General features: G+C 36.8%; 1 protein-coding gene across 4 annotated transcripts; it reads left to right on the top strand.

The window, feature by feature from the left end:
• Positions 1 to 77: 77 nt before the first annotated feature.
• Positions 78 to 21,627, top strand: LOC117289848 (zinc finger protein DPF3-like). Of its 4 annotated transcripts, XM_033771045.1 has the most exons (10): positions 78 to 136; positions 2,580 to 2,869; positions 4,262 to 4,479; positions 5,430 to 5,523; positions 7,437 to 7,559; positions 12,972 to 13,067; positions 15,838 to 15,966; positions 17,403 to 17,515; positions 18,836 to 18,917; positions 19,435 to 21,627. In XM_033771045.1, exons 1-10 carry the CDS (start codon positions 111 to 113, stop codon positions 19,536 to 19,538), a joined length of 1,275 nt encoding a protein of 424 aa, XP_033626936.1. In that variant the 5' UTR covers positions 78 to 110; the 3' UTR covers positions 19,539 to 21,627. The 4 variants fall into 4 exon arrangements, with proteins under 4 accessions (XP_033626936.1, XP_033626944.1, XP_033626937.1 ...); XM_033771053.1 differs by lacking the exon at positions 7,437 to 7,559; XM_033771046.1 differs by lacking the exon at positions 12,972 to 13,067.
• The last annotated feature ends 728 nt before the right edge of the window (positions 21,628 to 22,355 follow it).

Genomic DNA, 22,355 nt, shown 5'->3' with positions numbered 1-22,355 from the left:
CATGTTGTACATACAATAGTTTTGCCCCATCAAATGTACACGATTAAGTACGTCAAATTACCCGACTACCCTAATATTATAAGTTGGACAAAAGAAATCCAGCGTTGAACATGACGTCGCTTACACGGAAAAATGGGTAAATATCGTCCTCTTATATTTCCCAAAATTTTTTCTAATATAAATTGTTGAATTGTACTGGGTTTTGTATTTGCATTACGGTAAATGACGGTGAATTTGGAAAAGGGGTAGGGCTCTCGTTGTGGAAATTAACATTTCTATATTTTTGTATTTATTTTTTGTGCGACTCACGATTTTGACTGAACAAAAACCCATGACCAACTCGGTCCCGAGTCAACTCGGGTCCAAAGACCTACCAAAGTCAACTCGGTCCTGCGGCGACCAACCTTAATACTTAATTATAGTGTTTTTAAAAGTATTTTATTGGTACTGTAGACTGTAGTAAACTGTGTTTATTGTTTATTATTATGTGATAATATTATTAATAATATAATGTACGTGTAAGTTTACTTACTTTTTGTTTTCAACCAACCTTAATGTTTTTATTTTGTTTTTAATTATTAGGCCTAATAGTTGCGATAACGTAACCCTCCTCCCGACGGCCGCCAGGCCGGAGGGTTACAAGTTTGTTTCGAGCGGAAACGGTTGATCTGGTCCAACACGTATCGTAGGAGGTCCTGTTTTCGAGGTGTCCCTAAAATCGTGGCAAATCTTTTACCTCTCTGTGCGCGATGTAAACAGTCCCTAGATAAAAATTGTGTGGTTTTATTTGCCAAGCAAAGAGTCTCCTCTCCCTTGACCAAAACTTAGAAACACGTAAGGCTCCACTAGTCATTTGCACTTGTAATTGCAAAAAGTTTGGTATTTTAGGCATTTCTACAAGGTACAAAAATATGTCGTAATGTTGAGGCCATATAAAAATATTTGCCCACCGAAAAAGTTTCATCAAACGCTATTTCAATTCACAATTCATGATGATCAAAATCATGTGACTGAATGTTTTGCTGAGCATTCTTGAAAAAAAAGACCGAGGCTTAAAGAAGCCATGTGCCTTATATCATTTTCTAATATTTTTGGAGATTTTCATTTTGTAACCCTGGTATCAATACTATTATTAATATTAAAATTTAAACATCAGCTCGTTGATTCAATTATCACTGTTTATTTATACGCTTTATTATAAATATTAAGAAAAAAACATCTAAAAAAAATTTATAAAAATCAGATTTGGAAGCCAGTAATTATTCACACTTTTTATATATTTTTTTATGTTTTAAATTTTTACCATGGTAATTTAAAAAATGTAATAACAAAATATTTTGAATAAAATGAAGGCAACTGCTGGCTATACAGTCATACATAGAGTCTCAAAGAACACTTGTAGTCACTGCAGATGTTTCTTCCATGTATGGCTTCACCGGGAAACCATACTTTCTCGTTTGCGGTGAAAACAGGAAAAACTCGAAACAAATGGGGCCAGTTGAAGTCATTGAAGATCGATGTGTGGTGTGAACATTTCAATGTCCATCAAGTTTTAATAATGTTTGCATACTTCATATTAACAAATGAAGATAATTAGGGCATTGGTTGATATATGGCATCATTATTTTTTTCCCAATTCAAAGAAAAAGGCATAATAGCGTAAAAACTGGTAAGCAGAGGATACAATTTCGACAGCTAGTCACCAGATTTGCCCCATTTTTACCACTTTCAAAAATCATGACACAAATTCTGAGGGTACGAACTTAATCCGCAATGTCTAATGCAGCCTGCCATAATACTCAAAACACCATTTAGGAAATATTTCAAAGAAAAATGGACAAAAACTTACCAGATCCCGGAGCGAAATCCCAGGTTCATATTTTGAACCTGTCGCATCGCTTTGCAAACACATTATTTTGTTGTTGGGCTAAACCATTCTGTAAAAGGGGTGTTAAAATGTTGCAGTGCTACAGTGCTGAAAATACACGCTGGGACCGAGTTGACTTGGGACTGAGTTGACTGGGACCAAGTTGATTTTTATAGACGGTAAAAAATATTACAAATATTCAATTAATAATTATTATAATATAGAAAAAAGGGCGGAGAAAAATACCATATAAATAGAAATACAGCAACAAAACAAATTTTAAGAATGGATTGTACATTAAAACTGTGTGAGGTTGTGATTTTTTTCTTTCATTCATCTATTCTTAGAATTTTGAGTGTTCAAGAATCATTTTTTTATACAAAATTTAACAACTTTTTTTTTAATTTTCTTAAAATGTGGCAATAAAATGAATAAACCAATTTCTAATTTTATTGGTGTCTGGCCTGGCATATGAAATGTAAATGATAATTTTCTAAAAGTTTCAATTCCATATTTTCGTACAATCCAAATGTGATGCTTTAAGCTCGGTTTGGTAGGTAGAATGATTTATTTTGTATTTTTTTGTTCAAGCAAGATTCTGTTCTTGCCACTACCTTTTTCCCCCAATTTATACTCAAGTTGGATACTAAAGTTTCTGAGCTAAAATGTCTTAACAACCATTTCTTTAACTTGCTTTTTATATAAACATCAGAGATTATGAGCAGTTCTACCGTGAGGCATTGGAGAATGCAGCGCACTTCAACACACGCCTCGTGGCTGAGAGAAGAATGCGTCTTCCCTTCTTGGACTCACAGACAGGCGTCGCTCAGAACAATTGTTTCATTTGGATGCAGAAACGCCATCGAGGGCCAGGCTTAGAGGAGGGTCAGTTATACACATACCCATCACGGCGATGGCGTAAGAAACGCAAACCCCAGCATGCACCGCTGGTCGACTCCAGCAACTTGTATGCTCAACTTCAACAAGGTGAATCTTCTAATGGTAAGATTTTTATCAGTTCATCTTAAAGGCACTGGACACTATTGGTAATTACTCAAAATAATTATTGGCATAAAACCTTACTTGGTGACGAGTAATGGGGAGAGGTTGATGGTATAAAACATTGTGAGAAACGGCTCCCTCTGAAGTGCCATAGTTTTAGAGAAAGACGTAATTTTCCACGAATTTGATTTCGAGACCTCAGATTTAGAACTTGAGGTCTCGAAATCAACCATCTAAACGCACACAATTTCGTGTGACAAGGGTGTTTTTTTCCCTTCATTATTATCTCGCAAGTTCGATAACCGATTGAGCTCAAATTTTCACAGGTTAGTTATTTTATGCTTATGTTGAGATACACCAACTGTGAAGGCTAGTATTTGACAATTACCAATAGTGTCCACTGTCTTTAAAGGCACTGGAAACCGTTGATAATTGTCAACGACCAGTGTTTTCACTTGATGTATCCAAACATGCATAAAATAATAAATCTGTAAAATTTTTTACTCAATTGGTCATCGAAGTTTCAAGAGAATAGTGAAAGAAAAAACACCCCTGTTGAACAAATTGGTGTGCTCTCAGATGCCTAATAACAGGCTTCAGGCTTGAAGACTTTAATATTTGAGTGAGAAATTACCTCTTTCTGAAAAACTACAATACTTCAGAGGAAGCCATTTCTCACAATGTTGCTCGTTATCGAGTAAGTTTTCATGCTAACATTTATTTTGAGTAATTACCAATAGGGTCTCCAGTGCCTTTTAATTTAAATCATCATCATAAATCATGCAGTTTTTAGTCTGCCATTTCTACCTGAAACCCTCAAGACACCCATGGCTGAGAACCGTCCGCTCTTCATTGGATGTCATAGTATTGTCTGCCAACACCCAAACCTTAAAACTTTGAAATAGTTTTATGCCTTTAAGTATCAACAAGAATAACGGGTTTGACATTGCTCTAAATCAACACAAAAGAATTTTTTTTTTTTGCAGTGCCTCAAAGTTCTGTACTTGATTTTCATAGATTCAGTCTTGTCCACACTTCATTTCGTAGCATAACGTACATATGTATGTATCAATGCCATCTGGTATTGGTGGTGTTAACCAGTGTTGAGAAGTTGTAGGCTTCTGATGGATTCCTGAAGGCATCATAAAGCCTGTAAGCACAAAAACTTGCTATGTCGAGAAAATAAATGCTTGGCAAAAACAGGTTAACAGTGTTTTCTGCTAAACGGCTTTATGAACTTGGGCCCTGGTGGCTTTTAAGTGTTATTGGTTAAAACTCTGTATACATCAAATTACTTCCATGATAATTATCAGATGTAATTGAAATAAATTTCATGTGACAAACCGCATGTTCCTTTGTTATTGTGAACGCAATGTCTCCTTATCACCTCAGATGGAATAGACACAATTCAGGAAATATCAGGTTTCACTGAGACTGATTCCAATCATCCAGAGACATCAACAAACTTGGTGGATAAAGACCAAGAGGAGTTATTCAGAGAGATGGAGGCAGTGGATGACATCCCTGATGCAGGAGAGATCGAGAGGGCCGACTCAGAAAGCGATGAAGACTTTGAGGTGTCATCTCGTAAGAGAAGGGGAAGAGGAAAGGTAAATAGGCAAATACGTCAATGTATCTGAGGCAGTGTTGTAGCCACGGTGGGCGGTGCTGGGCGGGCCTGCAATTTTTGCCCAGCGCTCTGAGCAAAATACATTGAACCGACCAGCACAGATTTCCCCCTGGAATAAATCAAAATAATTTCCACTGTGCATTGATCGGAGGCACAGCTAATGATAAGGAGTATCAGAAGTCACAGTGAAAGAACAGTTTGGAAACATTGCATCATGCCTGAGCTTGCATTTCAGCAATGATGGCCCCATAGTTAAACATAAATAATGTTTTTGATCCACTCCCCCTTGGTTGACTTTTCGACTAGTTTGCTCTAGTCATCACCAGGAGACTGAAGAGGTAAGAGAAGAGTGGGCTTCTCTTACCACTTCAGTCTCCTGACGATGACTAGAGCAAGTTGTCGAAACTTTGAGAACAATTTAAGAACTGACTCAGCAGTAGTACAGTTAATCACGATCCTATAAGCTAAAGTAGTAGTTCCAGTCTAATTTCTATACAATCCGACCGGGTAATAGTTAAAAAAGCAGGACAGTTCTTTTCAGAACTGAGAAGTCTCCCGAACCCCAGAACATCTACTCCGCGGTATTTAAATAAAGCAAGACAGTTCTCTAAGAACAAACTCTACCTGGCAAGTAGATACACACATGATGTTACAGCAAACCAAATATATATACAATAATATTAGATTAAAAATACACAAGACAGCTGGAGTTGTCTGGTCATAACTTTACATAATACATAATACATAATACATTTGTAATCTTCCTTTTCTCGTGTAGATGGGTAGTTTCTCTCTAAAATGTTGTTTAACGTGCAGGACTTGCACAGTCTATTAGAGCCCATCTCAAGTAAAATAATAAGTTCTTTAGTCTTCAGAAACATTACATTTATCAGTATTGACCCAATGTCCCTTTTACCCCTACCCCCACAGGGACGTGGTGGCGGAAGGAAGAAAGCTCCAGCCATCGACGCAGACATGCCCATTCTACAAGCAGAAGAAAAAGAGAAACCCTTCGGCTGTAAAGGTAAAACAATCCACCGTTCCAACCTGTATCTTCATTAGGTTCAATGGCTGACGCCCGATTTCATACTTCCTGCGAATGCGATTTGGATGTTGATGTCGCAATTTCGCAACGAGCAGTTCACAGCAGTTGAGTTGTGCTCAACTCCTGCGAAATATTTACTGGGAAAACAGAGATGTGATGCATTCGTAGGAAGTATGAACTGGGTTTAATTCCCATGTATATGTTGGGCACGGTCAGTTGATGTGTGCGATCAGTCAATCATGTTAGGCATTGGGCAGATTCTGTATTCATCTCACACGCTTACAAGAAGGAAAAAAGAAATCCTCAAGAGTTGGGAATTAGAAAGGAGAGGGGTTCAACTTGTTGCAGCTGGATCGACTGATAGTTCAATGTAATTGGCCGATCGGGCAGATTGACTGATTGCGACCAACATTTGTATCTAGAAGAATCCTACAGAAAAAGTAACTGCCTCCAAGAACATTAGAATCGCCTACATGTATTCTGTTTCAAAGTAGTGGACACACAGTATAGTTCTTTGGTCAAGTTCATTTTAGACTTGCTAGTTCTCAAGTAGTCCTACAGCTATACTCTTTCAGACCATTGCAAGAAAGACACGCCCTTTTTTGCATAATTTTCTTCAGTCGTTCTAGGACATTTATTATCTGAAACATTAGACTACATTCTTCACATGCAAAGAAAGTCATGCAAACAAATTTTAAAAATTGGGCTTGACTGCTAGACCTGTAGTGTTTGCCCTTCCTCTGTGATTGAGCTGCTTTACTTTTTTAATAAATCTGGAAGAATTGGTTTTAAAAGCCATTCTGGAGTTAAATTTATTAACGATGTCTGGTTGTACAGTGCCTTGTTTGGTCACAAGTGAATGCACAATTTGAACTCTTCAGACTACATCCAGTGTGGGAATGTCACATGGTTATACCTTAAAGGTTTCATCCATTTTGTAAATTTGAGTCTTATAAACGAAAATTTATTTAATTTGTATAAGCTTCGTCCACCATTAACTTTTGACGTTATCAATTAACATTTTTTTTAAATTCATATTTGGCACTATTTTGCACATTTTTTTTACCACTTTGTTATCACAAAACTAACTTCTGAGTAAAGCTTCAGAAAAAAAAGTATATTTTTAAATTCATCAATTAAGTAAAACATTGTGAGAAACTGCTCCCTCTGAAGTAATGTAGTTTTTTTAGAAAGAGGTGATTTGTCACTCAAATATTGAAAGACTTAAAGTCTGAAGCCTTTTTTTATGCATCTGAAAGTACTCAAATTGTACAAGGATGCTTTTTCATCATTATTTTTTTTGCAAATAAGATGACCAAATGACCCCACATTTTCACAGATGTGTGGTCTTTGACAATTACCGAAGGTGTCAAGTGCCTAAAACCAAAACAATTGAAAAGATAAGATTAGATAAGATAAGATAAATGTGATTACAGTAAGATACTGATCATAATCTCAGAAAGATTGAAATTGAGGAAATGTGTGAGAGCATAAACCTTTATTATGCTGCCTCCATCTTGGTCATGTTCCTCGTGTTGAACAACAATAATGGATGCTATTAGTCATTTTGCAAATAGGAACCAGACAATTTTGTTCTTCCAGCTCCGGTTTGGTAACATTGATATCAATGGGAGAGATTCAAGATGGCTGCACCATGATAAAGGTCTATTGGATTACTCAAGTGTTTCTAGCACTCAGAGGAAACAACCTAATACATGTATTTACAGGCTGGAATTTAATTCACTTTGAGGGAATTCTCAACGTGATTACAAGAAATGCATTAAAGTTGGCAGAAACAGGTTCATCTTTGACGATAATTAGCACAATCACAGCAAGGTCCACAGTTTAGTTGGTAACCATCATCTGACACTGTTACCCTTCTCTAACGCTAGTGTGCGGCAAACGGTACAAGAATCGACCGGGTTTGAATTATCATATGAGTCACTATCACCAAGAGATAGAGGCTGTCTCGGACGAACAGTCCCAACCCTCCCCTCTCCAACTGACGGATCCACGTAAGTCTTCGCCCCTCCACTGCCACCCGCACCATTCACAGAAGATTTTGTATCGGAACGAAGCTATCTTTAACACTAATTGGTGGAAGCGCACATTGCTAGGGCATCATTGAGGGTCACTGACCTCTTTAGCTATTGTTTTGTGGCATTCTTTGTCATTTGTCCACCACTCACAGAGGACGCTGCTTTGTTCTTTAAAATGGCATGTTTTTCAAGATGGCGGCTGACTGTGTTGACTATCACTAATATCTGCATGGGTAACTCTAGCCATTATTATCTCCTGCTGCACATTGGCACTAACAGTAACCATGGTAACTCATTCTATCTAATCACTGATTGGCATCAATTCAACCTTAACTCATTGTTGTTGGTCTCTCCTCTCAAATAATTCTCTCTAAGTCTGAAAATCTAGACATTTCTGATATCAGCTGCAAATATTTCAATTGTGTAGCTCATGTGGATACACAATGTAAACAGTCCAAGCAAGTAGAGCGCAGTGTGTATTGAAAATTCATGGCTGCCTCCCTCCCACCTTCAGGCACAAACACTTGGAAGCTGCCATGCTTTTCATGCTTACTGTGCGTTACTTCCTTGGTTTGTTAACATTGTATACCCCTTATGAGTTGCGTAACAAACTGTTTCTATTAGACAAGGTATGTTGGCACACACAAGATTGACAGATCAGGCATCTAAAAGTGGGATTCACATTATACACAATGGAAGTTACAGAAATGTTAATAATGGAAACAACTTTAAAGGGTCTATGTAATTTTTGTAGGACAAAAACACAATGTCCACAGATTTACACTAAACTTACACAGTTTGAAGATAATGATAGTAGAAAGCTTCCCTGGAAATATTATGTGCTGATGTGCTGTAATTTTTTGGGAAATGAGTAAAACAATGTCATGAAAATAATTTTCGTCTTATGAGAAATTATTTTAATCATTTACAAACGTATTTTCATGACATTGTTTTACTCATTTCTCAAAAACTACAGCACCTCAGTAAGTAATATTTGAAGAGAAGCTTTCCACTATCATTATCTTCAAACCCTGTAAGTTTAATGTAAATCTATTGACATTTTGAAAAGGTACACAAATCCTTTAATAGGTCCAGATTTCAGGACTAGATTTCAGGACTTGTTTTACTTTGAATCTAGAAACTACTGAGGGAAAGAATCAAAGAAGCTGTGTTTTGATGCTGTTTGTTATTTGTGATGACGTAAACAATCTGCTTGCAATTACACCCAGGGGGGGCTTCTACCTCAGCACCTAAAATAGAGAGACCCAGACCTGGCAGGACAAAATATTCTACATGTGTGTCTCATTTTGGCAATAGTTTTGTCTTCTTAACAAAACTTTATTTTAGGAAAAAGGAAGCACCGCTTTGGTATAATTACTTCGCCTTCATTATTAAAGATGCTCATAAATGTGTCACAAATTCCCAAATTGAATTTAGCATTTAATTTAGTTTCCGTGTTCTGAGACAACCCTTGCATCTGAGGCAAACTTCTTTCAATTCTGTACCATTCCTTTTTTTGTATTAGTACAAAAGGTTTTATGTATATGCTGTTAATGTTAGTCTGATAGTGAGGAAGTTAACTGCATGTCACTATGCATGCACTTGGAGCTACACAAAAGGGCCTTGGTAAAGTCGGGTAGCCAATCATTTATAAACAAAGACTTGCATGGTAATGAAATCTTATAATCAGTCTAACATTAAAGTCACCTGGAAATAGAATTTATTTTTTCTATCAAACATAAGAGTATATGCTTGCGAACAATAAAACAATGTTTTTAGTAATTGTTTGTCACGATTTATATGTTTAAAAAATATATAAAGTTGTTTGGGAGGCTGACTCCGCCTACCCCTTTTGTGACGTCAATCGAGGCAGACATTGCCTGCAATTCGTATAGACGATGTGACCTATGTTTACATTCAAACCGCCCTCTGTTGACAAAACACTATACACATCATGTTTCGCCGGGCACTGAGTTGCGTAGTCATAGTAAGATTACGTACACTTTCTAGCTGGCTGCCAAAACACAAAGGTTTTGCCCGGCGGTATGCGCGCGAATCATGTTATGGTATTCGTGTGACGTCAGAGGTCACATCGTCTATAGTAAACACACGTGCAAAGTACATGTACGTCCAAGTCGTGAGTTGGTACGTTTCAAAAAGTGTTTTTCTGCATTCAGCAGCAATACACCTGGTCGGCATATTTTTTTGAAACGTACAAACTCACGACTCATGTACTTTGCAATTGTGTTTACTCTATGCATTACAGGCAAAGTCTGCCTCGATTGACGTCACGAACAGCACCCTCTCGGGTCGGGGTCTACTCTTAAATTTGTAAATAACATAAGAACTGATTTTTTTAAAACCTTAGTTAACTGTTTATTCACAGTCCACTCATCAAAACACATATATTAGTGACAAAAGCTTTATTTTGAAAAAATACCACTTCCAGGTGACTTTAATACTGAAAGTAAAGACTGAAACATAATTTTTTTTGTAAAAATGTCTACAACCAGGGGACATATTTGTATTTGTCATTAATGTTTTATTTTATTTTATTTAGTTGAATGAAAGGTTTTCCCCCGTTTGGGGGAGGGGGTGATTGTCGTCAGTGACTTGCCTGTGTGTACAGGCAGTGGTGTTCTGTTTTTCTGCTCAACATAAATTCTACCTCTGTTTAAGGCAGTGGGCACTATTGGTAATTACTCAAAATAATTATTATCATAAAACCTTTCTTGATAACGAGTAATGGGGAGAGGTTGATAGTATAAAACATTGTGAGAAACAGCTCCCTCTGAAGTGACGTAGTTTTCGAGAAAGAAGTAATTTTCCACGAATTTGATTTCAAGACCTCACATTTAGTGTTTTTTCTTTCATTAAATTCGACGACCGATTGAGCTCAAATTTTCACATGTTTGTTATTTTTTGCATATGTTGAGATAAACCAACTGTGAAGACTAGTCTTTGACAAATACCAATAGTGTCCAGTATCTTTAAAAGGTGGCATTTTGTTAGCGTTGTTGGAAAGGAGTCAACAGTGCATCACAACAGTTATTTGAATTTTGTTCATTTATAATGGGTAAGCCTTTCCTGCCCTGTATCCTCTGAAATCATTTCAGATTCTTATGCAACTACCGGTAATTGATAAAACTTTCAAATTTGCTTAATGGGGTAAATCATAGATGCTAACATGTCGGTTGTTGGGAGCTATCATGTGCTGGACGATCGTAAAATTTCTGTTAATTCTTGAACATTTCCACAACCAACTGTAAATCAACATGGTAATGGCAGTGCTACTCGCTCATTCAGCTCACCAAACATGACCATTGACCTCTGGTAGCAAGGACCTCAACTTCCACTCCTTATGCTCAGGGTGATCTTTTCTCCTTAATTAATATTCATTTATGCAAATAATAATACCACCGCTTCAATCTATTTACAACATTTGCTGCATTTTGCGAGAATTTCTTTACTCCATAAAACTTTTCAGGTACCTCATCTCCCTTTTTTTTCTTCAAAGAAAAGGTTTAAGTTTTGTTGTTCTTTTCTTCAGTTGCTTACTTTCAGTGTAGACAGAACGATTTGATTTGTTTCCTTTTGGAGAACAGTCATCTGTTCATTATCAAATTCAAACACCACATCTTCATATTTTGGTTAATGCAAAAGTTTTTTCCTCAGCGTAGGCCTACACATTTGAAAATATGTGGGGTTTATTTTTAGACTTGCAGGTGATTATTTTGTGTTGGATTTGATAGTCCTGCATGCAAAAGTGTAACTTTCACACTGTTTCACACACTTAGGTCTGCTGCTCAACTGTATCTGCACATTATTTGCATTGTTCCTTGTGACACCTTAAGTTCACTCAATGTCACACTGCTGTCGTAAATGGATATTTGTACATTGCACATACGTGTTAATAACTACGTGTTAATAACTACGTGTTAATAACTACGTGTTAATAACTACGTGTTAATAACTACATTTTTGTCAGGCCTGGAAACTCACCTTGAGAGGGCATGGCCATTTTCGTTTGGGGTTTTCCAGTGGAAAATCTTAAAGCCCAGGGGAAATTTCTTAAGGGGCACCAAGGCCAAGGTAACAGCAGCCAGGGCCTTTGTGGTTTCTGTTTAATTCCAAGCTTGATTTGTAAGTGATAATCCTTGAGTTGTGTAATTGCAAATGAGTGGTGTCAGTTGAAACAATTTTATTCAAGGACAATATTCCAATAACTGCAATGGAGGTTCTTAAAGAAAAGAGCTAAATGTTTCAATATTCAGCCAAAATTCACTCGACTTTGCTTTCAAACTAATTACTGAATGGAACTAAGTAGTGGGAAAACACATGTGATTTTTAGTCCCTTAATGCGTGATTAAGATTTGTTTAGAAGTTCAACCTCCAGCTTTGGATCATCAAACAGCCATGGAGTGTTCTTCTCCTGCCATAGATTTTTTCGCAAATACCCATTGCGCAAGCGCAAACTGTTAAACGGGGTGCATGCTGGTCTAGCTATGGTCTAGCTAGTGATCAAACTTGATCCACGCTTTGGAACATCAAACAGCGATGGAGTGTTCTTCTCCTGCCATAGATTTTTTCGCAAATACCCATTGTGCAAGTGCTAACTGTTAAATGGGGTGCATGCTGGTCTAGCTAGCGATCAAATTTGATTCACGCCTAACGTGCGTGAATCCACGAAAAATGGTTCACTTGAAAAAAAGTATTTGCGATAAGGTCTATGTGGCAGGGTAGTCGAGACCAGTGGTAGGTGCCATACAGTCCATGAGTCTGATAGTTTGATATAAGAGGGTCCAAGACATGGACCTTACGGGTTCTATTTTTTAGACCTACAAATACTGTGACGAATAGGACCTAGACTTGAAACTACAGGTCCTATACTAAACATACTAAAAGGAACGTTACAGTCGTGACCCAAATGGCCGACCGATCTCGAACGTTTACATGTTTGTCAGTTTATGTATATGGTGGATCACATGAAGTGCTTACACTGCCAGCAACTTTTTTGCTAGCAAAACCAATTTTGTAATGCTCCTTTAAAATGGTCCTTGAGTGAAGGAAAAAGGTCATAGACTGTGAAATACAGGACAGGTCTCATACTGAAACATAGCGTAGAAGTCTAACATTTTGACCTGCAGATGTAAAACCTGGACCTCTTTATACATGTACAGTGTATGTTCTTAATTAACCAATTTAATATGCCATTTCTGCGAATGCCTGGTGTGCATTTTCAACTTAAATGCAAAATAACCCAAATTGTTTTTCTCCATTCATACATTTGAAAAATACTAAGTGTTTTTGATCGAATGTTAAATGGCTTTTTGCTTCAGAGAGCGAACTTTTCAGATTGTATTGACATTTACTTCTGTTTTGATTCAGACTTTGGAAGTTCTATGGCTTTAGGGGAAAGTCAGGTTGTCCGCCATCTTGGAATGGGATCATGTGACTGGAGGGCAAAAGCAACACAAAATAAAAGTAATCAACATTGTTATCGTTAAATTATCGTTGCCAAAAGGAATGTGTACATGTTGGTATACCGTAAGTCATTGCTCCTAAAGAAGGCATTCTGATTGGGAGAGAGCTGATCATGTGACTAAGATTGGTTTATGTATTTGGAGGCCAGCAATAAAAAGTCTCTGGTTTCTTGTGCCTAAGCATGTCAGCTGTTTATCCCACTCCATTGTTTTTTTTGTTTTTTTTTCAGACTCATCCATTCATGTTTAAAAAAGAAAAAATTGAACTGGTAAAGACCCAAGTCAAAACTAGTTGACTATCTCATTTATGCTCATTTATTCATACATGGTTCTACATAAAAAGCAAAATGAAGCCAAATCAAGTTATTGATTCAATATCAGTGAAAAGGGCAAGTTACACTGCAGCGATAACGAAAACGATAACGATCACAACGCAAAGAGAAAGCATTCTTTTGATTGAATCGCTCCTTGCAGAGTACGCACACACTTATTCCACCAATCGAGGGCGTGCCTTGTTAACGTAATCGTTTTCATTTTCGTTATCGCTGCCGTTTGACTGGCCCTTTAGGCTGATGTGGAAATATCATCTTCGGACAAGTTGTTTCAGTGTTCAGAAGAATAAAAAGTGTAAGTTGTCCCCACGGACATCTTAAAATAAAGTTACATGACTTTTCTATGACTTGCAAGGACAAAATTCAGGTTTTCCCATATTGCATAAAACTGTTGGCTTTTGTAGAACTTAACCACACCAATGCATCACATTTTAGAGTTAGTTCCCCCCCCCCCCAATGAAAACCAGAGACTTTTAAGCTTTTTTTTGTTTTGCATGGCGCTAAAGGCAAGCGATTCACAGATCGCACCGATCAAAATGCAGCAAAGTCATGTGACAGGTTTGTTCAACGCATGCATGAAAGTTTTTGAATATTGTGCCGAAACGGGGTGTGCAACCCCTAAAAAATGAAATTCAATGGTTTATTGAATTTGAAAATGAAGGTATACTGTCTCCAAAGAAAGATAAATGAAGTTGGTGGTGAACTTTTATTGGACAAGTGATTTCCAGAAAGATCTTAACGTATAATTTCTAGAAAGTTGCTTATTGCTTTTTTGATGCTCCAATATCAAAATGAAATTTAAAAAAGAGAAGTCCCCTTGGTTTTCTACCTTCTGCCCTTGTAGTAGAAGGTAACAAGCAGTTAGTAGAATCTAAAGAAAGACAAGTTCTCAAAAGAACATCTATCTGGCAAGTAGATATACACACGCTGCCTAAACATAGGATTCGAACTGCCTCTAGCTGCCGGGCAACCTCGGTAGTCTAGTTGGTAAGACACTGCTCTAGAATTGCAATGGTCGTGGGTTCGAATCCCACCCGAGCAACATGCATGTGATATTTTTTCACAGGACTCGGGGAAAGTACTGAGTATACAGTGCTAACACACATCGGTGTATGGGTAAAAACCAAAATTAATATTCTTTATCCCCGATGCAAATTTAACATCTATTATATACACATGGTGTTACTGCAAAGCAAATATATATTGATAATCGACTGACCATCACCTTCATGCCAAATAACTGAAGTCACTAGTTTTTTAAAAGTTCATTGCCATTTAATCAACACACTGACAATGTTGATTGTTTTTGTACAATTTAACGGGGCTACTGTCTGCCATTTTGGGAGTCAAAATTGCTCCTATCAATTGTGGTAGGCATGTAACTGCAGTGCCGCCCTAAAAGTGCACTACACTGTATAGCTTAGAGGGACTTACATGTAAACTCCCAAAATGGTGCAACCAAGATTATTGTGATGATGATGATTTCAGGTGAATCGGTGGGTCAATATATGCCAAAATGTACCCCTGTGAATATCTGTGTGTTGCTCTCCAGTCTGAGTTATTGTTTTTAGGGTGCAACGCTTTACAGTTGAAAATGGTGGATAACCATGATTTTCCAGTCAAATATTTAAATTTCAAACAAGAAGCAAATGCTGTGAGATATATGCTTAGTACGTTTTATATAAGTGTAACATAAGTGTAAAAAAAATGATGAATGATGTTAAGGCATTTTTGTAATGGCTCCCCGTGTAGTCCAACTGAATGTAAATGTTTCCTGTTACTACCTGGGGTTTGTCTGCTCCTTTCCACAATGTTGTACATTTATTGTCTACCTATTTGTCCTAACCATTTATCCACCCGATTATATTACCGCACTAACATTACACAACCACATTCCCCACTTAATTCACCCAACTGTCTGTCCATAATCCACAAATACGTATTCACAAACAGTGCATGATGTTTAACTTCTACCAAATTTAAGAGAAATATCAACATATATTGAATTCTGAAATGGAAGATAATGGTCCTCTTTTTCCACTGTTGGTGTTGTTGAGGAATTTGCGTTGAATTCATCTCAAATGTAAGGAAGTAATTTTTAAATTTAAAAACGTTTACCTCATAAAGTCAGCTTTTCTTTCTGAGAAAAAAACAAAATTAACAACACTGTCTTTGAATTAAATAAATGTTAGTCCGATGAAAAGGAGTTTTCGAAAAACTTTTCGGATTTTCAGAAATTAGTTAATATAGCCTGTATGTAGTTTGTATTGTTTGTAGTCTGTATGTTTTGCGTTTTTCCCCCCTTTTTTTTGTAATGTTACGTTTGTTACTATGTTTATTGTTTCTTTTTGTTTGAGGTTTCTTTTTGTTTTTAAAGATAGGGATCCCCAATTTAGCATTGAAATTGTTTTGTTTATGTTATCCATTGTGTATTTTCAGCCAAGAAGAAAATGATCAAAGGCATCGCAGAGCCTAATAACTATTGCGACTTCTGTCTGGGTGATACCTATAGAAACAAGGAAGGTACTCAGGAGCAGCTGGTATCCTGCGCTGATTGTGGACGTTCAGGTGTGTACTCGAGGGGTACCAGGCCATGTCTGAATTGGCAGCTTCGGCTAGAGCTATGGCTTGATTGCCGCGTCGTCGTGCGTTCAAGTAAAAGACTTCCTTAACAACACCCTTAGCCATGGTCGTAGCTGCTAATTCTGATACGGCCTGATTAATAACAATAGGCTTATTGGGGCTTGTTTACATTGAGTTGAACTAAAAGCTAGTTTCTGCAGGCAAGTATCTCAAAAGATTACAACTACCCTAAACAAAAATCGTCTAAACTTGTTATACTGGTTGTTGGGGTTTGATGTTTTCGGTGTTGCATATTCAGAACAAACCATGCAATGTGAACCCAGACAAACCATTAAAGAATTATCTATTCTCATCGAGAACAGTATTGGCTGTTATTGATGATGAGCTCAGCTATGTTGTTGCGCAGTATCGGTTCATTGTTTAAAGGCAGTGGACACTATTGGTAGTTACTCGAAACAATTATTAGGTTAAAACCTTTCTTGGTTACGAGTAATGGGGAGAGGTTGATGGTATAAAACATTGTGAGAAACGGCTCCCTCTGAAGTAATGTAGTTTTCGAGAAAGAAGCAATTTTCCACGAATTTGATTTTGAAATAGAGGTCTCAAAATCAAGCATCTGAAAGTGCACAACTTTGTGTCACAAGGGTGTTTTTTCTTTCATTATTATCTCGCAACTTCGACGACCGATTGAGCTCAACTTTTCACAGGTTTGTTATTATATGCATATGTTGAGATACACCAACTGTGAAGACTAGTCTTTGACAATTACCAATAGTGTCCAGTGCCTTTAACATAATTCTATCTGATCTTGTGGACTCTAGTGAATTGGAGAGGGTATATTTTTAAGAAGTGCAGCATGGCTTTAAAGTATTTTGTGGAAAAGAAGAAGAATGAGAGCATGTTATTTTTCTTGTAAGTATGTTCTGCTTGTATTGTGCACCTTGATGAATGGATAGAATTTTGATTTGAGGAAGAGTTACATTTTGCTTATGATACAATATTTAAGATGAAAATAACACAGTGGAGCTGAAGGCAGGAATTGATATATTCCTCTTAAAACAGTCTAGATTTTAGGATGGAGGGAAACATGCACCTGGCAGGGAGTTTCATAGTGATTACATTGAAAATACAGAATCAATATAAGTGGTCATCATCAGTGTGTATACGGTACTTTTGAAAGGGTGGGTCAGTTAAAAACAGGCATGACATTCTTCCTACTTTAGTCTGATATCCGATTTTTCTGCTCTCAGGAAAAATTCAGAAAATCTTTGATTGAACAACCTAAAAATCTGTTAGAGCCTACACCATGATGGGCCCTTTTACTTGATAAAATGAAATAAAAAGGACCAAATATCATGCCTGTAAAAGGGAATTAAAACAATCATTAAATTGAGAGGAATCTTTTTTGCTCTAAACCTCAGGCCATCCTTCTTGTCTACAATTCACGGAGAACATTACGGCTAAAGTGAAGAGTTACCGCTGGCAATGTATTGAATGCAAGTCATGTGGCTTGTGTGGTACGTCGGATAATGATGTAAGTAATACAATGTCGACTGTCATCAACTTTCCATTTTTACTCTGGAAACATCTTTTAAGAAAAGCATTTAGTGATGTGCAGTGAACTTTGTATCTGCCGGTTTTTATGCTTCATATTTTATTGTGTATTGTGAGCTTTATTGTACCTAAGTTGCATTGGTTTTGTTTTACTGTATTATGGTGTTCAAGCACCCTTTTGTCAATAAGGCTCTGATTTCTATTTTGCTTATATTTTTTACTGGTGTACTTTTTCTTAAAGTCACCTGGAAATAGAATTTTTTTTCCTTTCAAACATAAGAGTATATGCTTACGAACAATAAAACAATTTTTTAAGTAATTGTTTGTCACGATTTATATGTTTAAAAAATATATAAAGTTGTTTGGGGGACTGACTCCGCCTACCCCTTTTGTGACGTCAATCGAGGCAGACTTTGCCTGCAAAGCGTATAGTAAACACACGTGCAAAGTACATGTTCGTCCAAGTCGTGAGTTGGTACATTTCAAAAAGTTTTTTCTGCATTCAGCAGCAATACACCTGGTCGGCATTGTTAACTGTTTATTCACATTCCACTCATCAAAACGCATATATTAGTAACAAAAGCTTTATTTTGAAAAAATACCACTTCCAGGTGACTTTAAACTGTTTCTGTGTAATTTTCTTATGGTATTTTTACTGGTTATGCGCCCTCGATCAGGCTGGTCCTGGATAGAGCGCAATACAAATTCAATAAATTATTATTATTAACTTTCTAAAAGGCTTCTTTGGTCAATAGACTGACGAGACCAAAGCAGTTTCAGGTTTTTTAAGGAAGGATAAATTCATCCATTGTAATCTCTATTCTACTTTTATTGTATTTTGATATGATGGGTCATTCTAAGCTCCTTGCGAGTTATTTTTGTGGTTTGTTTTTTTCATCTGTTTTCAAGATGAGTGTTGTCTTTTTATAATATTGATATATTGTTTTTTTAATCTTCTTTTGATTGTGGTAATTTTAACTGTAATTTTAATTGTTCATCTTTAATGTAACTTTATTGATGTTTCCTTTATTTATTTTTATTTATGTAATAGCGCGTATGGGTATACTTTTATAGTGTATTTATTGTCTTGTATTTTTTATTAATAGTTTATTGTTAAGCACATTTTAACAAAATTTTATTTAGCTCTTTATACATGTATGAATAAGTTACTACTAAGTTATTATTCACCAAGTATATTTTTCCAGTGTTGACAACCATTCCAAAGTTTAGACACAAGTGAAATTCTAGGTTACTATTTTGTGTTAAGTGTTTTTGACTTTTGCCGATTGTTTTTCCTTAGGATCAGCTTTTATTCTGTGACGACTGTGATCGTGGTTACCACATGTATTGTCTTAAACCACCCATGTCAGCACCGCCAGAGGGTAAGCATACAAATAGTCCAAATATAAGGGGAGGGGCCATTAGCATTGCCAAGGATTGGGCCAGGGTAGGGAAGAGGCCTGCAGCCGATTTCACAAAACACTAGGATTAATGCTAACTCGTGTTAGGACGAGTAACCCGTCGTAACTAAGGATGGGTTCAATGCGTCCTGAGTGTTTGGATACGGAACTGAACCCGTCCTAAGTCCTAAGATTAATCCTAAGTTAGGAAGAGTTTGGTGAAATTGACCGCTGGGGCCCTTTCCAAACCTTACATTGTTGTTTGTTCCCAGCAGATATTTGTACATGTCACGTATCTGAAACTCTCTACCACTTAATCTTAGATCTTTTCTTTGTAACATAAAACCAAATCTTTTTATTTTGTTATTTAATGTGTCTGATTTCTTTTGTTTTGTTTTTGGTTTTACTGCGCCTTGAACACCCACTAGGGAGGATATGTGCGCATTAAAAGTGTATGTTAATACTTGAAATCTGTGTTTTTCTTGATCCTACTCTTAAGGTTCTTGGATATGTAACCTGTGTAAATCACCCCAAGTGTCGCTTCCTCTACCAATGCCCCTACCAGCTCATCTACCCCAGCAACATCTCCCTATGATGACCTAATAAGCTTTGGTCACAGCGCCTCGGAGATACATCCAACGGGGCGGGGAAGGCGCAGTTGTAGCATTAAGACATTAGGGACCATTAAAAAACGGTGCGCGTACAGTATGTGTGTGCATATTTGACATCACAGGACAGTTGTTTGTTCCAAGTAAAAATGACGTACTTGCATACGTTGCTTAGGAATTCCTTTGTATCGCAACTTTAGACGCCACAAACTTTTTTCTGTTTTAGCATATTATAAGCAGGTTCTTTTTGTACCATTACTAATATTATCTCTACACTATACCTGAAATTTGTAAAAAGTACAGGTTCATAAGATAACTATTTTTGCTGTTATTTATCAAAGGAAATCCATACGTAAGTCTACCAGTTTGACGCACGTTGCAGAAAACACCGTGCGAGTACGTTGACATTTTTCACACAGACTATTGGTGTCATCTAAGCGCATCCTGTTTTTACACCATTTTCTAACGGTCACTCTCGTAGATCTTTATAAATATACGCAACGTAGATTTGATATACATGTAGTAATGTAGCCTGTAGATATGATAGCCTGAATTAATGTATGTAATCCACCTTAATGGTAGCATATTGGGCTACAGCACCTTGTAAACCATTACATGGTGCTATGTTAAAGGAGTAGGTCTCATAATTCAAATGTAGTCACACATGTACGTACCTTGCATGAAAATAGCACTTCGAGTGTCACCGAGTGTGACAGATACGCGCGCTGTGTAAGAAGCCACTATTATTATTAATGTACATGATGACGAATAATAAAAATGATCGTGTTTGTTAACTCTGCATTTCCTGGCAAAGTTTCTGCTTTCCGTAATGAGAATGCCTACAACCTCAAAGTGCTACATAACATCAAGTATAGCTACCTCTTTCATTCGGTCGCCATCGCCGAGGTCAAACAATAGTAACGTGTGGCTGCGCACAACTCTCAGCCAATGATATGTCCTCAATGACCTCAATGAGGGCGCTGTTTGGGTCTTGTAATGTCATGTGCGAGAGATCTATGAGAAATTTTTTCCCTATTACAATGCATGTATATTGAATGTAATCTAAATGTCTCCCGGATTATTGAACAAAACCTTCCTGATTGCAAGCTGCAAATATTGGCCGCTCTGTAAAGAATAGCTTTTTCAGTGAGAAAGGCTCATGTTATTTTAAATTGGCGCAAGTTGTATATACTTGTAGTAGAAGCTGTACAAAATGCAAGATTGACTCAATGCACGCTTTGTGTTTGACTAATTTGGACGCTGGTGGTCTTTTGTATACATGTATATTTTATGTTGTATCATCTATATATGATGTCAACCTAACTGTATTTAATTTGGTATATAACTTAGCACCCTGTTACTTGTACGCTCAAGGTCACAAGTGTTTATGGCACGAGAGTAATGAACATTGAAAGACTGGTGGCTTTGTATGGTTGATAACTAAGAACAAATACCGGTAATTACGATCCTTTGCCATTTGATTCTTTAACTTTTTTTATTATGGAAGAGAAAACCGAGGACTTTACTACTAACATTAATTGTTTTAAAACAAATTCTTCATGTTGTTATTATTATATATATATATTTAAAAAATGGGGGGGGTGTAGCCTTACATCTTTGGTATGGAAGAAACACCGCCCTTCTAGAAACTGTTCCTAATTGTACAATATCATCCACCGTTATCGGAAAACTAAAACACTCAATAATGAGCCATCTTCATACATTGGGTTTATAATTAAAAATAGCTTTATTTTTTGTCAAAGCAAATATGAAATGTCTTTAATGGATTTATTACATTGTACAGTGGTAGTGATATATACTTTAGTTCCTGTTGGTGGTCTATTAGCATTGTCATTACTAGACTTGTGGACAAGTGATAGCATTCAAACTCTCTCTGCGATTCCCTGAGAGCAGTATTCAATCATGGAGACCTGAAAGTATTATGCAGCCACCACGACTCGACAATCAATGCGAGAAACATTAACGACTTGTCCACAAGTCTACATGTATATTATTACTAATAATACATAGTATTTATAAAATGGTGATTATTTAATGGGGGGGGGGGGGCAGTTCATTGCTTTGTAGAATCAAAGGTCCACTGAACCATAACACATTTTAAGAGGTTGTCATAAAGGGCAAATGTTTAGTTAAAAAAAAGGGCATTGAACACGTTTAGTAATTGTCAAAGACCAGTGTTCTCACTTGGTGTATCCCATCATAAGCATAAAATAACAGGCATGTAAAATTTGGGCTCAATCAGTCATCGAAGTTGTGAGAAAATGATGAAAGAAAAAACACCCTTGTTGGACGAAGAAATAAAAGACTTCTAGCTGGAAGTCTTTTATTATTTTAGTGAGAAATTACCTCTTACTCAAAAACTACGTTACTTCAGAGGGAGTCGTTTCTCACAATGTTTTATACTATCAACAGCTCTCCAATACTTGTTACCGAGTCAGTTTTTAAGTTAATATTTGTTTTGAGTAATTACCAAAACGTGTACCTTCCCTTTAAAGAAGTTAACAAGAATTGTGTTCCAACATTCCATACCATTTTTCAAAGGTAAAACAAATTGAAAATTATTTTGAAATCAAGCCCTAGTCGCATACATGTATGTACCATGCTGAATAATTGCACCAGCTCGTTTTGTATTATTATCTGTTATAACAACTCGTGCACTTCAAATGAGAAGTATTAAAGAACAGTGTAACAAAAGTGGCAGATGATGCGTTAAATTTGTGAACGATTTTTAGAATCACCTTGCTCATAACATGAAATGGACTGAGTAAGTCAGTGAAAACTTTTGCTTTGT

The sequence above is a fragment of the Asterias rubens genome, chromosome 1, assembly GCF_902459465.1.
Source record: "Asterias rubens chromosome 1, eAstRub1.3, whole genome shotgun sequence".
Lineage (NCBI taxonomy): Eukaryota > Metazoa > Echinodermata > Asteroidea > Forcipulatida > Asteriidae > Asterias > Asterias rubens.
Note: the sequence above shows the minus strand (reverse complement) of the source record. Positions and strands in the feature narration are given on the sequence as shown.